A 17,341-nucleotide genomic window follows, 5' to 3' on the forward strand; every position below is an offset into this window, starting at 1 on the left:
TGCTCTTATTGCAGAAAAACATGCAATAAACAGTGTCTATAAATTGCTGCATGAGAGAAGGAACCAACACAGGAAACATCTTTGGAAATACTAAATCAAGCAATGGCTTATGTTAGGCTTGCTCCTTTGGCTCTCTTCTTTCTTGCCACTTCAGGTATATATATAGCGTTTCAATATCATGAGTTCTTCTTCTTCTATATATACACACTCCCAAAATTATTTTTTCTTCTAACTTTGGCATATGATATTTAGTAATATTCTCGATGAAAAAGATAGAAGCAGTGGATTGTTCGGGTGCTTGTTCACCGTTTGAGGTTCCACCATGTGGCTCGACGGATTGTCGTTGTATCCCCGTTGGACTATTTGTTGGTTACTGCACATATCCAAGTGGACTTGCATCGGTTACAAAGATGATAGTCGAACACCCCAACTTATGTCAATCTCACAATGAATGCAAGAAGAAAGGAAGTGGAAACTTTTGTGCTCGTTATCCCAATAACTATATGGATTATGGTTGGTGTTTTGACTCTGATTCTGAAGCACTAAAAGGTTTCCTGGCAATGCCAAGGGCAATCGCCAAGTAACATGGGTATGCCAAATGAATGTAACCATGCATGATGCATCTACTATTTTAACTAAATAAAAGCTTATGATGCATCACTACTTTCAATAATAAAAGGAGTCTTCCAGATCTTTGGTTTCCAACTCATCGTTGGTTATTTGTAGACTCCATGTACGTTTATATTGTTGTTACAAATAGATAAGAATTCAAAAAAAATGACAAATATATAGTGACCAATATAAAATGAGCGGTTATAATTAATACATACCAACACTACTTTCAATAATTAAAGGAGTGTTCCAGATCTTTGGATTCCGTCTCATCGTTGGTTATTTGTAGACTCCACATACGTTGATGTTGCTGTTACAAATAGATAAGAATTAAAAATAATAATAATAAATATATAGTGACCAATATAAAATCAGCGGTTATAATTAATACATATACAAAGACAAAAACAAATTTATGAAAAAATAGGATTACGTAAACAAGGTGAAGTTGTGTTATAAAATTTAATTTGAAATATTAATAAACTAAATAACTTTCATATTTATTTGAAATTCAACAGAAAAAAAATGTTACATAGAGATAATTATTTGATTTCTACTGTACCTTTATATATTTAAAAAGTTTTGAAACTGCTTTTTTGTTTTTTTATTTTTTAAAGACATGAACATTTGGTATTTTAGAATAATTTAATTACATTTACTTTTTTTAATTTAAATATATATTCTCTTAAAATTCTTAATATATATATTTTTTATATATAAATATATATTCTCTTAAAATTCTTAAATATATATTCTTAAAATTCTCTTAAAATTCTTAATATATATATATTCTCTTAAAATTATGAAATATTTGGATTTATTAAGGATATTTTTTTTATATATCATCAATCATGATAAATTAAGATTCTTCATACTCTTGTATGTAAATTTTGAGAAAAATTGAGTAAAATATTCACAAAATCTTCCTCTACTTCAAGAAATATAATTTTATTGTATTTTTTAAAAAATTATTTTGATTTTTACAAAATGATTTGGAATACTTAGACTAGTACTGTTTGGTGAGAAGAAAGAATAGGTTAATTATTTAGATTATTTATTCATCAATAATACATCACTTAGTGTAGAGAAAAAAAATAAAAGTAAAAAAAAATCCACAAATTAAATCATTTTTATTGATTTCAAAAATTAACCATACGAAAACATATTAATTTACACACTATTAAAATTTCTCTTATTACATACGATTTTTTCTGCGAATTTTTATGAAAAATTCGCTAAAAATTCGCAGGAAATGTTGTTCTTACAAATTTTTCTGCGAAATTTTATATGTAGGTAATACCCTCGTCGATAATATATTTTTGCGAATATTAAAATTTCCTGCGAAAAAAATTTGCAGGAAAGTTTCTTGCAAAAAATATTTGCAGGAAAGTTTCCTACAAAAAAAAATCACAGGAAAGTTTCCTGGAAATTTTTCCCAAAAAATTCTGCAAGAATATTTTTTATGAAAAAAATTAAAGAAATTATTATAAATTCTATCAATAATTCTTCAACTTTCAAATGCTCATAATGAATTCATTTGAAGCATTTGTTTCCATGCCTCCAACATGTGATACATAATCTTTTAAATTCTAAAATTGTAGATTATAAGCCTAACACTCAACCATACAAATCAACTTGTAAGGTAAGTATTGCCCCAACTTATATACTCTTTAATTTTTTTATTTTCAATCGATATGGGACTTGAAATTTTTTTAAAATCTTAAACATATAAATTTAAATATTTTTTTTAATTTTTCCTGCGGATTAAAATTTGCAAGAAAATCCGCAGGAAAAGTTACCTGCAAAATTTTTCTACCATTTAGTAAACATTACTTGTGAATTTATTTTTGTAAGAAAATCTGCAAGAAACAAAATAAAATTCTTACAATATTTTCTGCAAATTTTTACCATGGAAAAAAATTTCTATGATTATTAAAATTGTAGCAAAATTTGTAAGAAATATCTGTAAATTATTTTTCGCAAATAATTTCTGCGAATATTTTTTTGCAGGAAAATTCGCAAAAAATTTCTGCGAATATTTTTTTGTCGGAAAATTCACAAAAAAATTCTATAAATATTTTTTTGCAGGAAAATTCGCATGGTAGTGACATGAGTACCATAATAACCTCATTTTAATCTCACAAAAATGGAGAATGAACATGATTTGAACCACACGTGAAGTGTAATGTTATGGAATTTTGGCATTACCAATTCAGAATTGCTGATTAGTTCTAATTCTCGCGGGTGTGTCACTAACGTCGTACGTGGATCAATATATATAGTAGTGTCAAGTGTCAACCATATATAACTTCATTAATGTTGGTAGTTTTTCATTATCATAATTAAGTATTTTAGGGTTTAACTTCATTAATGTGTGGTGGGTGGAAAAATCTGCAAGAAGGTGAATATCCAACTACAACATCAATAGTGAAAAGACTTGGGGAAGATGTGTGGAGGTGTAGATCAACTTCATTGGTTTAACTCCGGATTTGAATGGAATATTGGACAAGGTGATAGAGCACAATTCTGGTTAGATAAGTGGATTGAAAAAAGAAAAAAAAAACAACCTTTGAAGGATAGGTTCCCGTGATTATTCCAAAACTCGGAGCAAAAATATGAAACTGTGGGTGACATGGAAAGTTGGAGTGGACAGGTATGGAGTTGGGATTTTAAATGGGAAAGACCATGGTTTGAAAGGGAGATTCAACAGTTGATACAAAGCGAAGGCCCACAAGGGCAGGAACCTGATACATGGAAATGGTTGTGTTCTTACCTGACATTGGTGGGTAAGACGATCTTTGAATGAGATCGGTAAGCCTCCTCTGCGTGGTACGTCTGCTGCTCCAAGATGGGGGTGGTACCTGCAAAAGAGACTCAAATGCTTAAGTTAGTCTTTGTGGATGTATGGATCTCATATATATAGTGCATGTACCTTGATATAATTAGGGTTTTTCTTCTGTTGATAATTGAGTTGGTTAGGATATGATAAGATCTCCTTCTTATCAGCTTATCTTATCTGTTGGAGAGATGGGTCGACCTTCCGAGTTGGCGTGGTCCGAGCTCATCATCGCCAGGGTAGGCCCTGGTGCCTATGTGGGCGGTACACTTGCCCCCCGAGCTCCGAGGCCTTGTAGCCGAGGAGTTTGTTTTGAGGTCGATGAAGGGCTCTGACCCTTCATTTCTACCGTTGGGTTTGGGGCCACATGTTACTCAAGTGTCGCCTCGTTTCACGAACGGAGGCGACTATAATAATGAAGGGTGACGTCTCATAATGATGGGGTGTACCCTGTCATTATGGCATTGTATTTAATGCCCTTGTCTCTTGTCATTTTTTTGAAATAAATTTCAGGTTCCCTCCTTATTTCCCCATAGCTTTCCCTTTGTCTCTGTGCTTCCCTTCTTCCTAGTTCTGTCATCTCCTTCCATCGTGCTCTTGTTTCTCTGTGGTGGTGTCTTCCTCGCTCGTTGTCGTCGTTTGTGAGTTTCCGTTCTAGGAGTACCAGGTATTTCCCCTTCCTCTCTCTTTCTCTCCCCATTTTTTTCGAACGATGGGTGGTGAGGGTTCCGCTCCCCCAAAAGCCGCGGCGGTCAAGGCCAAAGGAAAGGCCAAAGCGCGTGGGGATGTGGTGGTGGCAGCCGGGGAAATGGTCGCCGCGGGTGAGGAAAAGAAGAAAAGGGTGGAAACAACCCCAAGGATTCGCATCCCACCATCTCCATTCCAGGCTATGAGTGGGTTAGGAGGGACGTTAGGGAGTTCGAGAGTAGGTATAGGTCTTTCCTCGAGGTGGACGCTTTGTGGGAGTTGTTGCCGATTTGCAAGTCGTCCATATCTAAGCTTATCCGGGTTGAACCTTGTCAGCCCAGTGAGCGTGTCTATATGGCTGGTACAGCGAACACTCCCTTCTTCTATATGTATTTGTACTTTTTAAGGACCTCGGTGTTTGTTTTCCATTCACCGAGTTTGAGTGTGACTTCCTTTCATTTATCAACGTGGCCCCCTATCAATTGCACCCCAATAGTTAAGGGGTTTTGCGCGGTTTCCAAGTGCTATGCTCGGCCTTAGGGATGAGGGCATCTTTGGCCGTCTTTCTTCATTTTTATTAGCTTAAATTAGGTGAGCCTCCTTTTGGTTGGGTGTCGCTCAGTGGGAGCCAGGCTGGGGGGTTGTTCCAAATATACTCCCAGTCTTATAAAAACTTTAAAAAGGAGTTTATTCGGGTTCGACCTGTTAATACCGAATCGAGGAGTGATGAGGTCTTTCATCACGAGGGGGAGCCGAGGTTCCCTTTCTTTTGGCAGAGGAGCCCTTTGAAGTTCAATGGGTCGAGTTGTCTCCATTTGTCAGATTTCGACAAAGACGATATTACCGACTTAGTGGAGTTGTCGCGGTCGTTGGACTGCAAGCTTGTCTTGACCCTTGCCGATTTGACAGACAAAGAGAAGGGTTTAGAGAGTGAGTATTTTGGTTGTTTTTCCGGGTGTTCTTGCTGAGTTATTTGTTTATCGTTTTGATTATCTCCATTTTGTTTTTGCATATCTGATGGGGAAAAGTAAGTGACGTGAACTGAAGGCGAGGTTCAACACCGAGGAGCTTGAGGTGCCCGATCCCGGTAAGGAGGAAGTTGCCTCCTTGAAGCCTCGCCACAAGAGGAAACGTGCGAGGGAGGAAGTTTCGTCGTCCCTGGTTGCGGATGAGGCAACCTCGAAAGCCGCCAAGCCGACTGACACCATTGACTTGACCTCCAGTCCCCGAGCTGAGACCCCCCTGAGGGAGCCTGTGGTGGAGGCTACCCCGGAGCGACAGGTTTTTGATCTTATCTTTGCCTTTGTTGTCTATCTTTTACCTCGCGCCATGAGTTTGAGTTTAACTTAGTATTTTGTTTTTCGCTACAGGTGGTGCCGACTTCCACTGTCACCGATGTCTGTGGGGTAGGTTTCGGTTCTAGAGTTGTCATGGCGGCGCCCTCAAGCGTTGTTCTGCCTGTCCCTGGTTCGTCCTCCGTGTCGAGGTCGAGGTGTATTTATCAGCAGTTTGACAAGGATAATCCGCTAGCGAGGTTGGATCATGTGAGCATGTCGCCCGACGTGACTTTGCTATGGAGTTTCTCCCTGACCGTCGAAGGCTTCTATAAGGAGGATCCAACCTTTGTGGCTAACAAGGCGATGATTGAAAAAGTCAGTCCGGTGGGGGGCTTGGATTCGATTGAGGTCTTCATGCAGAGGTCTATTGTCATAGTTGACCATTGGAAGCGTAGGTGGCAAAGGCATCAGGGCGACCTGGAGAAGGCGTAGAGGGATCAAAGCGAGCTCTAGATTGTCAGGAGGGACTATCCAAAAATGCATAAGTCTTTGGAGGTCACTTTGAAGGCCAATGAGGCTTATGCTGTTCAAGTTGGCGACTAGCGGCACGTCGCCAAAGCTTCAAAGGTGGAGGTTGAGACTGCTCAGGGGCGAATTCGGTCATTGGAGGAGGAGACCGAGGCTTTGAGGGCCAAGTTGCGAGCGGCCGAGGAGAAGCATCTTTGTGATAAGATCTCCTTCTTATCAGCTTATCATATCTATTAGAGAGATGGGCCGACCATCCGAGTTGGCGTGGTCCGAGCTCATCATCGCCAGGGTGGGCCCTGGTGCCAATGTGGGCGGTACAGGTTGTATGGCATTGATGGCAGATATTCGGTCAAAATAGCATACAATGCAATACAAACCATAAATACCCCAAACAGTAGCAACCCCTTCTTCAAAACACTGTGGAAGTCGGATATCCCTCCGAAAGTTGCACTATTTTGTTGGAAGATGCATCATAATGCCTAGCGACGATAGAAAATTTAAGCAGAAGAAATATTAGCCTGGTTGATGTTAACACAAGGTGCACTCTATGTGGGGTTTCCCATTTTACACTTGTATTATGGGGTGTCTTAGATTATAGGATTTTATTTTATAGCTAGGGTATTTTATTAAGGTTGGAAACTAGGCCTAGACATGTTTTTTGGTGGCATTAGATTTATTTTTGAACTTGGCAAGGCTTAGGTCCAAGTGGAGGGCACCTAGGTTGCATGGTCTTATCATGTACCTAGATATAGCTTAACCAAACCCAAAGATTTCATCCTTGGCCACCAAGTAGCATCTAGGGTTAATTTAGGTTTCATTTGAAGTGCATTTGGATTGCATTACTTGGCCATGCACTCTCAAATGTAACCCTAAATGCATCCTCCCTTCTATAAATATCCTAGGCTAGCCTCCTTGTAAATACTTTGGAATTATGATATTAAGAGAGCCTTTGAGTCTTAATATTCTTTCCTTAGTCCCCTTGTTCATTTCAGCCGACTATCCTTCTCATCTTCACCGTGAGTGTTCTCACCTTTAGGAGTGGCCTTCATCCATCAATGAAGTGAGCCAAAACCCTAGAGTACCACCTTAGCATTTCATCAAACACCTAGCCTCCATAAACACCATTCGTCCATCTCCATCACCAAGACTAGAAACCTTGAGTTCCATGATCCAAGGAGTCCGGTCTTCCCTTTTTGATGCTCCTAACTCAATCCATGCAAGGAGGGTTGTCATCACATGTAATGTTCTCTTGTATGTTTGCAGACGGATTATGGAAGGCATGCTATGGATGGATATCGGCAACAACAGTGCTACCACAAGGATTACTTCAACATGTCTTCCAACAACCTCTCTCTAGGATGTCAAACAGAGAAAGAATTAGGTGGCAGGTGGCATGGTGCACGATTACATGGAACATCTGGAAGTCAAGAAATAATAGTAGGTTTAAAGGGCAACAAGTCAGTGTAGACAAGATATATCAAGATATACTGTACTTCACTTGGCTGTGGTTAAGGTTAGATAAGTCGTTTCAATACAGCTACCAACAGTGGCACATCAATCTAGGTGCTTGTATCTCAGATAGTTGTTCCCTACTTATTTATTGAAATTGGAGTGCAAAAAACATACTTATTGTGAAATAATATAGGAGGAATGTAGGAAGAAAAGAATTGTAGGTGTCAACATTTAAGGGGTAAATGATAGAAGAGAAATAATGGATCCTGATGAGGTAGTACTAGCAATTAAAACCTCTTAGAGGTATAGGTACGGGGTGGGACTGTGATTTATGGTTGAAGTGGACCTCGTGCCAAAATTGAAAAATTACATAAGGCTGACACATGGAAGCTGTAGAATGGGGCTTCAAGGGATTATTCAAGGATTGTGACAACCTAAATTTGGAGCAGTAATTTAAAATATAAGTATGTAATGTTGGGACAGTGGGGCGGCATGAGCTTGGTGTAGAAATATCTATGTGATGATGACACCTATATGGATGACTCATTCAGGAATAAAGGTGGGATGTGGCAGGGTCATCTGCACACCAGAGGTTTGCCACTCAAAAGTATTGTGTATGTACTATGTCATTGGAAGTGGATAAGAGAAAGGAAACGAGGAAATTAATGTGGAGAAGCATCTTGTTGGCACGAGTAGAATGTGAAAATGATAGGCTCTAGGATGCTGTAATATATGTGCAAGTTTTTGAGTGTTGGAGACTGAATATATGCCCTGTAGCTAATATTTATGCGAGACCAATTAACACCTTATTGTAGAATATTATTCTAGTTGCTATTTGGCCTCCCACATTAGCATCATTCAATGAAAGGAGGGTATTACAATTCTGATTTAAGTTATTTATCTCTTCTTCTGTTCTAAATGGGTTTATGGTACCCTTGTACCAAATTAATAAAATTCTTTTGCTATTCAAAAGAAATAATTAAGTATTTTAAAGTCTTTGTAATTTTATGTTTTATTTGCAAGTTTGGTTAAATGTTACTTATTGTTAAAACAAATAAGTTGTGCAGGCAAGTGATATTTATTTATTAGCTTAGATATATTTTGGTGTTTGTTTTATTCAATCAAGAGTTAGTCAATTTTAGTATTTAAGTACTTGTTGTAAATACTTTCAAAATGTGAAAATTTGAGTTCATAATTTAAATATATTATATCAATTTTTGTCCCTTTTATTATGTATAATGTTGTAGATTTTCTAATTTGAATCTCTATATTTTGTTTAGTCATACATATTTATTTTTCATGTTCTGTTTTCAACAATTACCCCAACATTGGTTTCTACTATGAATTTGCCTATGGATCCTTCTCAACAAGTGGGAGTTCGATTGGGAGATGGATACCATGTTAGTACAATGGGGAAATGTTGTGGGTTTTTTTTGCAAATAGGTGAAGTAGAGGTCAGCTATGATTCATATGTTTTGGGTTGATGAGGTGTGGATTCAATCCTTGGTGTAGTGTGGTTTGAAACTTTGGAGAAGGTCACGATGGATTTGCATGAAGTGTCGAGAGGTTTTACTAGGAAAGGTCGTTATGCTAAATTGAAAGGGATCATTAATGTTGTTAACAAAAAAGGTTGTGAGGGTGTACTTGCCTCACTCCAAAGTATATTTGGGGAAGAATGAAAGGAAATTGAAGGACTGTTGTTGTCATTTATAGGTTTAAAAAATGAAGAAAGTGTCCATACACAAGGATAGTTAGCTCCTACACTTGAGTCACGTTTATGTTGATTCTTCTTGTTTTATGGTTTGTTATTTTTTAGTTCCAAGTTATATAGTTACGAGATGTCAGATATATATACTTTGAGTTGTATACAATAGCTATTCATTCAATGAGTCTTCTCCATTATTTTTTTCATCTTTTTTACTTTTATAGTATCAAAATATATTCTATCGATTATTAATTATTATTGAACATATTAAGTCACTTACTATTGGACTACTTTTGGAGTATTCAAAAATGTTCAATCTTAAAAAATTTATGTTTAAGATATCGAATCTTTAACATAGGGCCAGTTTTGACATTTTGTAGGTCGTAGGCAATATAATATATAAGGGTCCTTTATTTATAAGTATTTTAATATTATATAAAATGACACACCAGGAAATTGAAAGAACAAATTATGACCAACCTTGCTTTGATTATCAAATGATGTGAATCCGTGCACAAACTTAATGATACTGTTCGATTCAATCGTATCTCACATTGCAAATTCCAAAATTGCATGACTCCACGTCGAGATGAAAGATGACATTCTAAAATGCAATTTAGACATATAAATTACTAAAAAAAGATTAGTAAAATCAGAGATATGAAAATAAGAAAGTTTGGATAGATTCGGAAATTAGCAATGTGGAAAAATAATACGGAAACAGAAAATGAGTGAGGAAGAAACTGATATGCGCCACAAACAATAGATGTTTGATAAGCCTTTAGGATCGCCACCAAAATTTTAGTGAATTCTTGATAAGATCAAATAGTTCAAGGAAGAACTCTAGTAGAGACAATTCTCATGCTTCAGAAAAATAAACATCCAAATCTGACTATATATATATATACACACATACATATATATATACATACATATATATATATATATATATATATATATATAAAGAGTGTATTTTTTCGATCTCTAATTGTTTTCTAAAATGAAAGTATCACATTGAATAATTGAGTATATATAATAATAAAGTTAATATAAATGAACTTTGATATTTGATATTGATTTTCATATATACATATATGTGTGTATTTGTGTGTGTGGGCGCGCAATAATTAAAGCGAAAGTAATTGAAGTAAATATGTTGGCGTGATAAGTTAATCAGCTAATCAAATCTTATTAATTAGCTAATTTGTTAACCAAATCTTATCTTTTATTGTAACATCAATTTATATTCCAATAATTTTTGATATGGTTGTTAAAAATAACCTTTCTCACTATTATATAAGATATGTATCACAAGCATTGATAATCAATTCATAAAACTATTATTTTGCATATGTGTGAATATATGTACATGGTATCAGATTTGCCAATAGTTTAACAGCTTGTTATGATCCCAAATTTCTTATGATGGCTTCTACAAACGCCACCCTCCTTGTGGAAATTTCTACTATAGCCATTCTTCCTATCAAATTTAAACTCCAATAATCATCACATATGGCACACCCAAATCACTTATCTCTATCAACCCCATGATCTTTATGGATATGTTATTAGAGATATCGTTTGTCCTTCTTCGATGGTTAGTACAGGAACTGACACCACTATCAATCCTGCTCACACTCATAGAAAATGTCAAGATCATTATGTATTTTTTTCTCTCCTTGGCTCATGTGGTCCTGATGCTCAAATTGTCATGACCTCTACAAGGTCCTCTACTGATGCTTGGATACGACTCATAAAGATCTTCTACTTTAACTAAATAAAAGCTTATGATGCATCACTACTTTCAATAATAAAAGAAGTGTTTCGGATCTTTGGTTTCTGACTCATTGTTGGTTATTTATAGACTTTACATACGTTGATGTTGCTGTTACAAATAGATAAGAATTAAAAAAATAACAAATATATAGTGACCAATATAAAGTGAGCAGTTATAATACTGACCATGAAAAAACAGGATTGTGTAAACAATATCCAGTTGAGTTACAAAATTTAATTTTACAAAAATAATGAATGTGGGTGAGTTAAAATTCCACAAAAAAAAAGAAGAATGTGTTAGAAAAGAATGGCCCAATCCAAGAGGGGGGTGAATTGGATTCAATGACCCTTTAAAAAATTTATCAGAGTTTTTGGATCTTAAATTCAATCAAAACTTTTCTATGACAGAATTTTCAAATGAAGCACTCTTAAAGACTTGTTACAATGATATGAATGCAATGTGCAACTTGATTACAAGACAATGAGGTTCAAATATAATATCCAATTATAGATTTAAACCATCAAAATTCACATACACATGTTAATCAAGTTTTATCTTCTTTAAAGCACAACCAAGAAATTACAAAATAAGAGATAAGGTTGAAGAAGATTGCACAAGTCTTTTATACTGGTTCAGCCACTCCACATGTGACCTACATCCAGTCCTTAATCACCACCTGATTAAGATTTGATCCACTATATTTTAGCAAGAAGGTTTACAAGCACACACACATGCATATACTTCACTACAAAAAGATAACCACTTTCTTGACCCCAAGAAAGTAACCCTTGTAGAACCCACTACAAGAAACTTCACCACTTGAGAAACCCTTCTCAAGATTTTTCACAAAGATTCACAAAGAATAAAATGAAACGAATTCACCTGGAATTCTTGAACAAATCTTTGTCTTCCTCTTTCAAGAGTATGATGATGATGATGATTTCCTTACAAGCTTTTCACAAACGTTTTTCTCTTGGATTTCACAAAGAAAACTCTCCAAGATGTCACACAGACTCTCTAAAACGTTTTTACTAGTTGATTATCAGTTTTTACTCAATGTTATTAAGTTTCAAAAGAGTTCAAACTATTTATAAAAATTCAAACCCAGATAATCGATTATTTTAAAGAATAATCGATTATTTTGTTCTTCAGATTTCTGGAAATCAATCAAGAACAATTTAATCGATTATTTAGCTGGATAATCGATTATTCTAGAGAGTTGTTCCTGAAATAATCGATTATTTTGGCAAATAATCGATTATTACAGCAAGGCATTCCACTTAGCCCACTTGCTGAAATAATCGATTATATTTAACAATAATCGATTATTTTTGAGTTAGTTCTTAAAACTTCATTTTAAGTCTCAAAATAATTTTCCAATGTTTAACTTATCATCATCTACTCCCTACTTGATTCTAGACAAGATTTGCTCAATGCACAAAGCACACACAGACACAAATATAACAATTCATTCATAACAATTTGCTTCCTAAGCTCTATTACATAGCTATACTTCAAGGTATTTTTCTTGACTCTTCCTTGACTTTGTTTTTGTGTTCAATGTTGTTGTTGTACACTTGTTGTCTCCAAGTTGTTGTGATCATCAAAACTCTTAAAGTCTTCAGCTCCCCTAAGCTCAACAGTATGTTCCTATTCCTATTTAGAAACTCTGAGAGTTCTATCCAGACTTTAAAAGTGATTACTGATTAGAAAAACCTCTTTGTCCTTACCTCGCCTCCATATTATATAATAGTAGAGTTATATTTTTCGATTCTATATCCTCAAATTCTTGTCTATTTGGATTGTTGTTATTAATGATAAGTATATCATTTGATAGTTTCACATGTCAAGCCTCTAAACTCAAGAATCGATAGGTTGTTTGTATGTGTTAAGTCAAAAAACGATTTTAGATCCCTCAAACTTTAATGAAAACAAATAAAAGATTTTTTTTATGCAAAATAAATTATCTACAAAATATTCTATATTAGACGAAGTGTAAAATGTATATCATCAATAAGATGAAGAGAATCAGACGATGTATACAGTTTATCTCATTATGCATTGAACGTATACTTTTAAGTGAAACTAATAATAAATCTCATTAAATGATTTATACCTTAACGAATCGAACAAAAAATATGTGTTGGAACTCTTAAAATTTGTTAAAGAATAAAAATTCAAATTATTCATTAGAAGCAAAAGGAAAAATCTAGGATATTATGGAAAAAGCAAGAAAAAGGCCTTACAATAACTGTTCTACACTGACTTTAACTACTATGTGTTGACACTACTTCTATTATGCCCATTTTAGGGAGAAATGAAGATAAGTAATCTACTAGATCATACAAGAGGTACATGCCTTACTAAAAAGCATTTAACACTCACACTAAATGAAGCAACGATAATCTTTCTCCTTTAGGATGAATAGTGAAGACAAACGAAGCAACTCATGAAGCAATGATGGAATCACACTAAGGCCAAGAAGACCAAGAGGTGATATATTGAAGGAGGCAAGAGGAATGGGTTAGTTTTAAAAACCATAAGAGGAGTGGGCCTACTTTTGGGCCTTAGCTCCTAAATTTTTTTATTAGTATAGGATTTATTCCTATTTTACCCTTGTCTTTAATTTCCTATTTTACCCTTGTATTTTGGGTACCTTAGACATAGGATTTATTTATCTTGTATTTCCTATTTTACCCTTATATTTTGGGGTGTCTTAGTTATAGGATTTATTTTTACTTGTATTTCCCATTTTACCCTTGTATTATCGGGTGCCTTAGATTATAGGATTTTATTTTATAGCTAGGGTATTTTATTAGGGTGAGAAAATAAAGCCTAGACGTGTTTTTTGGTAGCCTTGGATTTATTTTTGGACTTGGCAATGTTTAGGCCCAAGTGGAGGGCACCTAGGTTGCATGGTCTTATCATGTACCTAGATGTAGCTTAACCAAACCCAAAGATTCCATCCTTGGCCACCAAGTAGCATCTAGGGTTAATTTAGATTTCATTTGAAGTGCATTTGGCTTGCATTTTTCAGCTAAGCACTCTCAAATGTAACCATAAATGCATCCTCCCTTCTATAAATACCCTAGGCTAGCAACCTTGTAATACTTTGGAATTTATGATATTAAGAGAGCATTTGTGCCTTAATATTCTTTTCTTAGTCCCCTTGGTCATTTCGGCCACCTATTCTCCTCATCTTCACCGTGAGTGTTCTCACCTTTAGGAGTGACCTTCATAACCCTAGAAATGTGTGATGGCTAGGTCATTATTGGGTGATTATTTCCACCTCAAAATGAGAAGGAAATGCACCATAAATGAGACCCAAATGCAACCCTACATGTGTCGCACATGTTTAGGTCAATATGGCATCTTTTTGGGTTAAGTTAAGCTATAATTAGGTGCATGATAGGAATACACAACCTAGCTGCCCTCCCACTTGGGCCAATGCTCCACTTAGCCCAAAAGACCCTCTCATGTTCACGCCCCACTTACAGTACTCTAGGATTCGAAGCCCTAAATTCTAAATACCCAATAATATAAGGGAAAAATAGGAAATACAAAGAAAAATAAATCCTAACTTTTAAATACCTCAAAATACAAGGGTGAAATGGGAAATACAAATAAATCCTATGTCTAAAGTACCCAAAATACAAGGGTAAAATAGTAAATTAACAACAAGGGTATGTGAATAACCAATTTTATCCGTGTTCTTACCGGAGATCTGCTGTAGAGATGATCTGCCAAGTAAGGTCGGCGAGCCTCCTTCCCTGGTACGTTGATGCCTCCAAGATGGGGGTGGTACCTACAAAAGAGACTCCGATGCTAAAGTTAGGGTTTGTATGAGTATGAATCTCCTATAAATAATGCACGTACCTTAGCGTGAATTAGGGTTGCGTTGGGCCTTGGGCCCGAGATTAGTGGTGATCTGATTAAGTAGAGGATCTCGTCTGGACCGAGATTTCCTGATATCGATTATGATCTATTTAAGTGCCGAGCTGACGTCACGCAACGTGTGCCTGAGGTCAGCTCGTGCTGTGGTACTGAGGTCGGAGCCCGGCTTTACAGTACGGATAGTACACTAGCCCCCCAAGCTCCGAAGACCATAGGTCGAGGAGTTGAGACTGAGCTCGTTGGGGGGACGTGACCTTTCGCGTGTGCTGGCCTATCAAGGTGTCGTGTGTCGTAACTGTCACTTCTTGAAAGCGTGCAGGCGGTGCGTGAGAGATGGTGACGGTTATGTAATTATAATTGGTGCTCATCATAATGGGGGTCCTTAAATGTGTTGCCAGTCGTGCCCCCCTGGCTGACACGTGTTGTGGCCGTTTGGATTTTGGAAAAACCCTTTTCCTCTCATTCGCGCCTCCTCCCCTTTCACTTTACTCATTTTTGCTCTTTCACCTTCTCACACACGCCTTCCTTCTTGCTTCTGTTTGTTTTTTATCTTCGCATTTCTACTTCCGTCGCCGTTCCCGGCCACTGGGTTTTGCTCCCTCCTTATCGCTCTTTCTTTTGTTGAAAGGGGTACCAGGTACTTCGACTTCCTCTGTTCTCTCTTTCTTCTCCACCTTTTCTCCTTCGAGTCTTTCTTGCTTTCTCTATGGCTGGGGGGAGTGGTGCTGGGTCCTCCATGCCTATCAAGGGCAAGGCGCGTGGCAAGGCGGCGGTTGCTGGGGCAGCCACTGCCGAAAAGAAGGATCTGCCCAAGGACCTTGTTCCGGGCATCCCTGGCTACGATTGGGTCAGGTGTGAGATGGTGGGGGTCCAAAGCGTTTTCTGGTCTTTTCTTGAGGTTAATCGGATCTGAAGATCGTGTAGGGTTTGTGACCCTTCCATTTCCCGGATGATCCGGCTTGAACCTTGTTAGGCCTGTGAAGGCGTGTACATGGGGAAGTCTACCGACCTTCCCCATTTCTATATGTACCACTATTTTTTTAGGGATTTAGGTGTCTGCCTTCCCTTTACTCAGTTCGAGTGTGATTTTTTGAACTTTGTCAACTCGGCCCCTTGCCAGTTGCACCCCAATAGTTGGGGTTTTTTGAGGGTTTTTCAAGTCTTGTGTTCAGTTTTAGGGATAGAGGTGTCCCTTCCCGTCTTTCTTCATTTTTACCAGTTGAAGATAGGCGTTCCGCCATACGGCATACTGTCTCTGAGTGGGAGTAGGGATGGGGGTTTGTTTAATCTTTACTCCCAGTCATACAAAAATTTCAAACAAGAGTTTTTCCGAGTTGCTCTTGTGAATGTCGACCCCTTGGAGGATGGGGCGTTTTACTTCGGCGGGCTGCCGAAATTCCCTTTCTATTGGTGCCCTCGTCCGTCTAGGTTTCATGGGGTGGGCAAATTGAAGCTGACGGCTTCGGAGGCAGCCGCCATCGAGAACCTCGCAGTGCTTCCTCGTCCGCTGGATTGCAAGCTCATTCTGTCGCTTGCGAACTCGGCGTACAGGGAGAGGGGCTTGGAGAGTGAGTATTTTGTCTTTCGGTAACTTGTTGGAGTTTGTGTAATTTTTCTTCGTTGATGTGTTTTATTTCCTATCTGTAGGTATCATGGGGAAGAACTTGTGGCGTGAGCTAAATCATCGCTACCACGTTACCGAGATCGAGGTCCCCGAACCTCAAGAGGAGGATGCTTCCCCCATGAGAATTAACCGAAAAAGAAAGAGGGGAGAGAAGGAGGTCGGGGAGACCTCTGCCCCTCCCGACGCCGAGGAGGTGACCTCCAAGGCTGCCGATGCTGGTGCGGTGGACCTTACCGAGAGTCCGCTGCCCAAGGAGGCTCCTCAAGTGGCCACTGAGGAGGTGGTTCGGGTCGCTGAACCTGTTGTTCAGGCTGCCAAGGTGGCGACCCCGGCTGTTGAGCAAGTCGCTCCCTCTACCGAGGTAAGTGTCTTATTTTCTTTAATTTTCCTTCTATGTTGATTTTGCTTGGTTTGTTGAAGTGAAGTCGTTCTTTGTAGGCAAGGATAGCTGTCGGGGTGGGGGCCCAGGTTGCTGAGCAGGTCTCCCAGGCCACCGTGGTAAATGCTTTGCCTTTCCTGGCCTTGGTTCTATCTTTATGTTATTTTTCTGCGTTTTGACTTGAGGTTATTTTCTTCAGGCGGGGGATGCTGCCGAGGCTCAAGTGCCCCCGAGGTCGGAGGTTCCTGTCGTTGATTCTCCCGTCGCCGAGTAGGGGGCGCCGGCTTCTGCCTCTGTCGAGGCTTGTGGCAAAGGGTCGAATCTTGAGGTCCCCGTGTCTACACCTGCAGCTTCGGCGCCGCCGTCCTGTTCGTCGTAGGGGGCTTCCTAGAGTCAATATCTAGCTCACCGCTTTGGGAAGGGCCTTTCAAAGGTGCGATTGGACCATGTGAGTGCCTCGGCTGACATGGACTCGTTGTGGAGCGCGGGGGTGACTGCCGAGAAGTTCTTCCCTCAAGGCTCGCTGAGCTCTGAAGACCAGGGGCTGATAGACGAGGTCGGTTCCGTGGA

The 17,341-nt window shown here is 38.0% G+C and overlaps 1 protein-coding gene across 1 annotated transcript; it reads left to right on the forward strand.

Moving 5' to 3' along the window:
- LOC109793093 (albumin-1) lies at positions 1-866 on the forward strand. The gene is made up of 2 exons (XM_020352559.2): positions 1-154; positions 253-866. Exons 1-2 carry the CDS (start codon positions 103-105, stop codon positions 582-584), a joined length of 384 nt encoding a protein of 127 aa, XP_020208148.2. The 5' UTR covers positions 1-102; the 3' UTR covers positions 585-866.
- Positions 867-17,341: the final 16,475 nt, after the last annotated feature.

This window comes from Cajanus cajan, chromosome 8, assembly GCF_000230855.2.
Source record: "Cajanus cajan strain Asha chromosome 8, NIPB_CcT2T_4, whole genome shotgun sequence".
Classification (NCBI taxonomy): Eukaryota; Viridiplantae; Streptophyta; class Magnoliopsida; order Fabales; family Fabaceae; genus Cajanus; species Cajanus cajan.

What these genes read in the sequence shown, in the direction of transcription:
- LOC109793093 (XM_020352559.2), top strand. Translation starts at nt 103, where the DNA reads ATGGCTTATGTTAGGCTTGCTCCTTTGGCTCTCTTCTTTCTTGCCACT. An exon ending in CTTCTTTCTTGCCACTTCAG is followed by an intron (nt 155 to 252) that starts GTATATATATAG and finishes TATGATATTTAG; the next exon opens with TAATATTCTCGATGAAAAAG.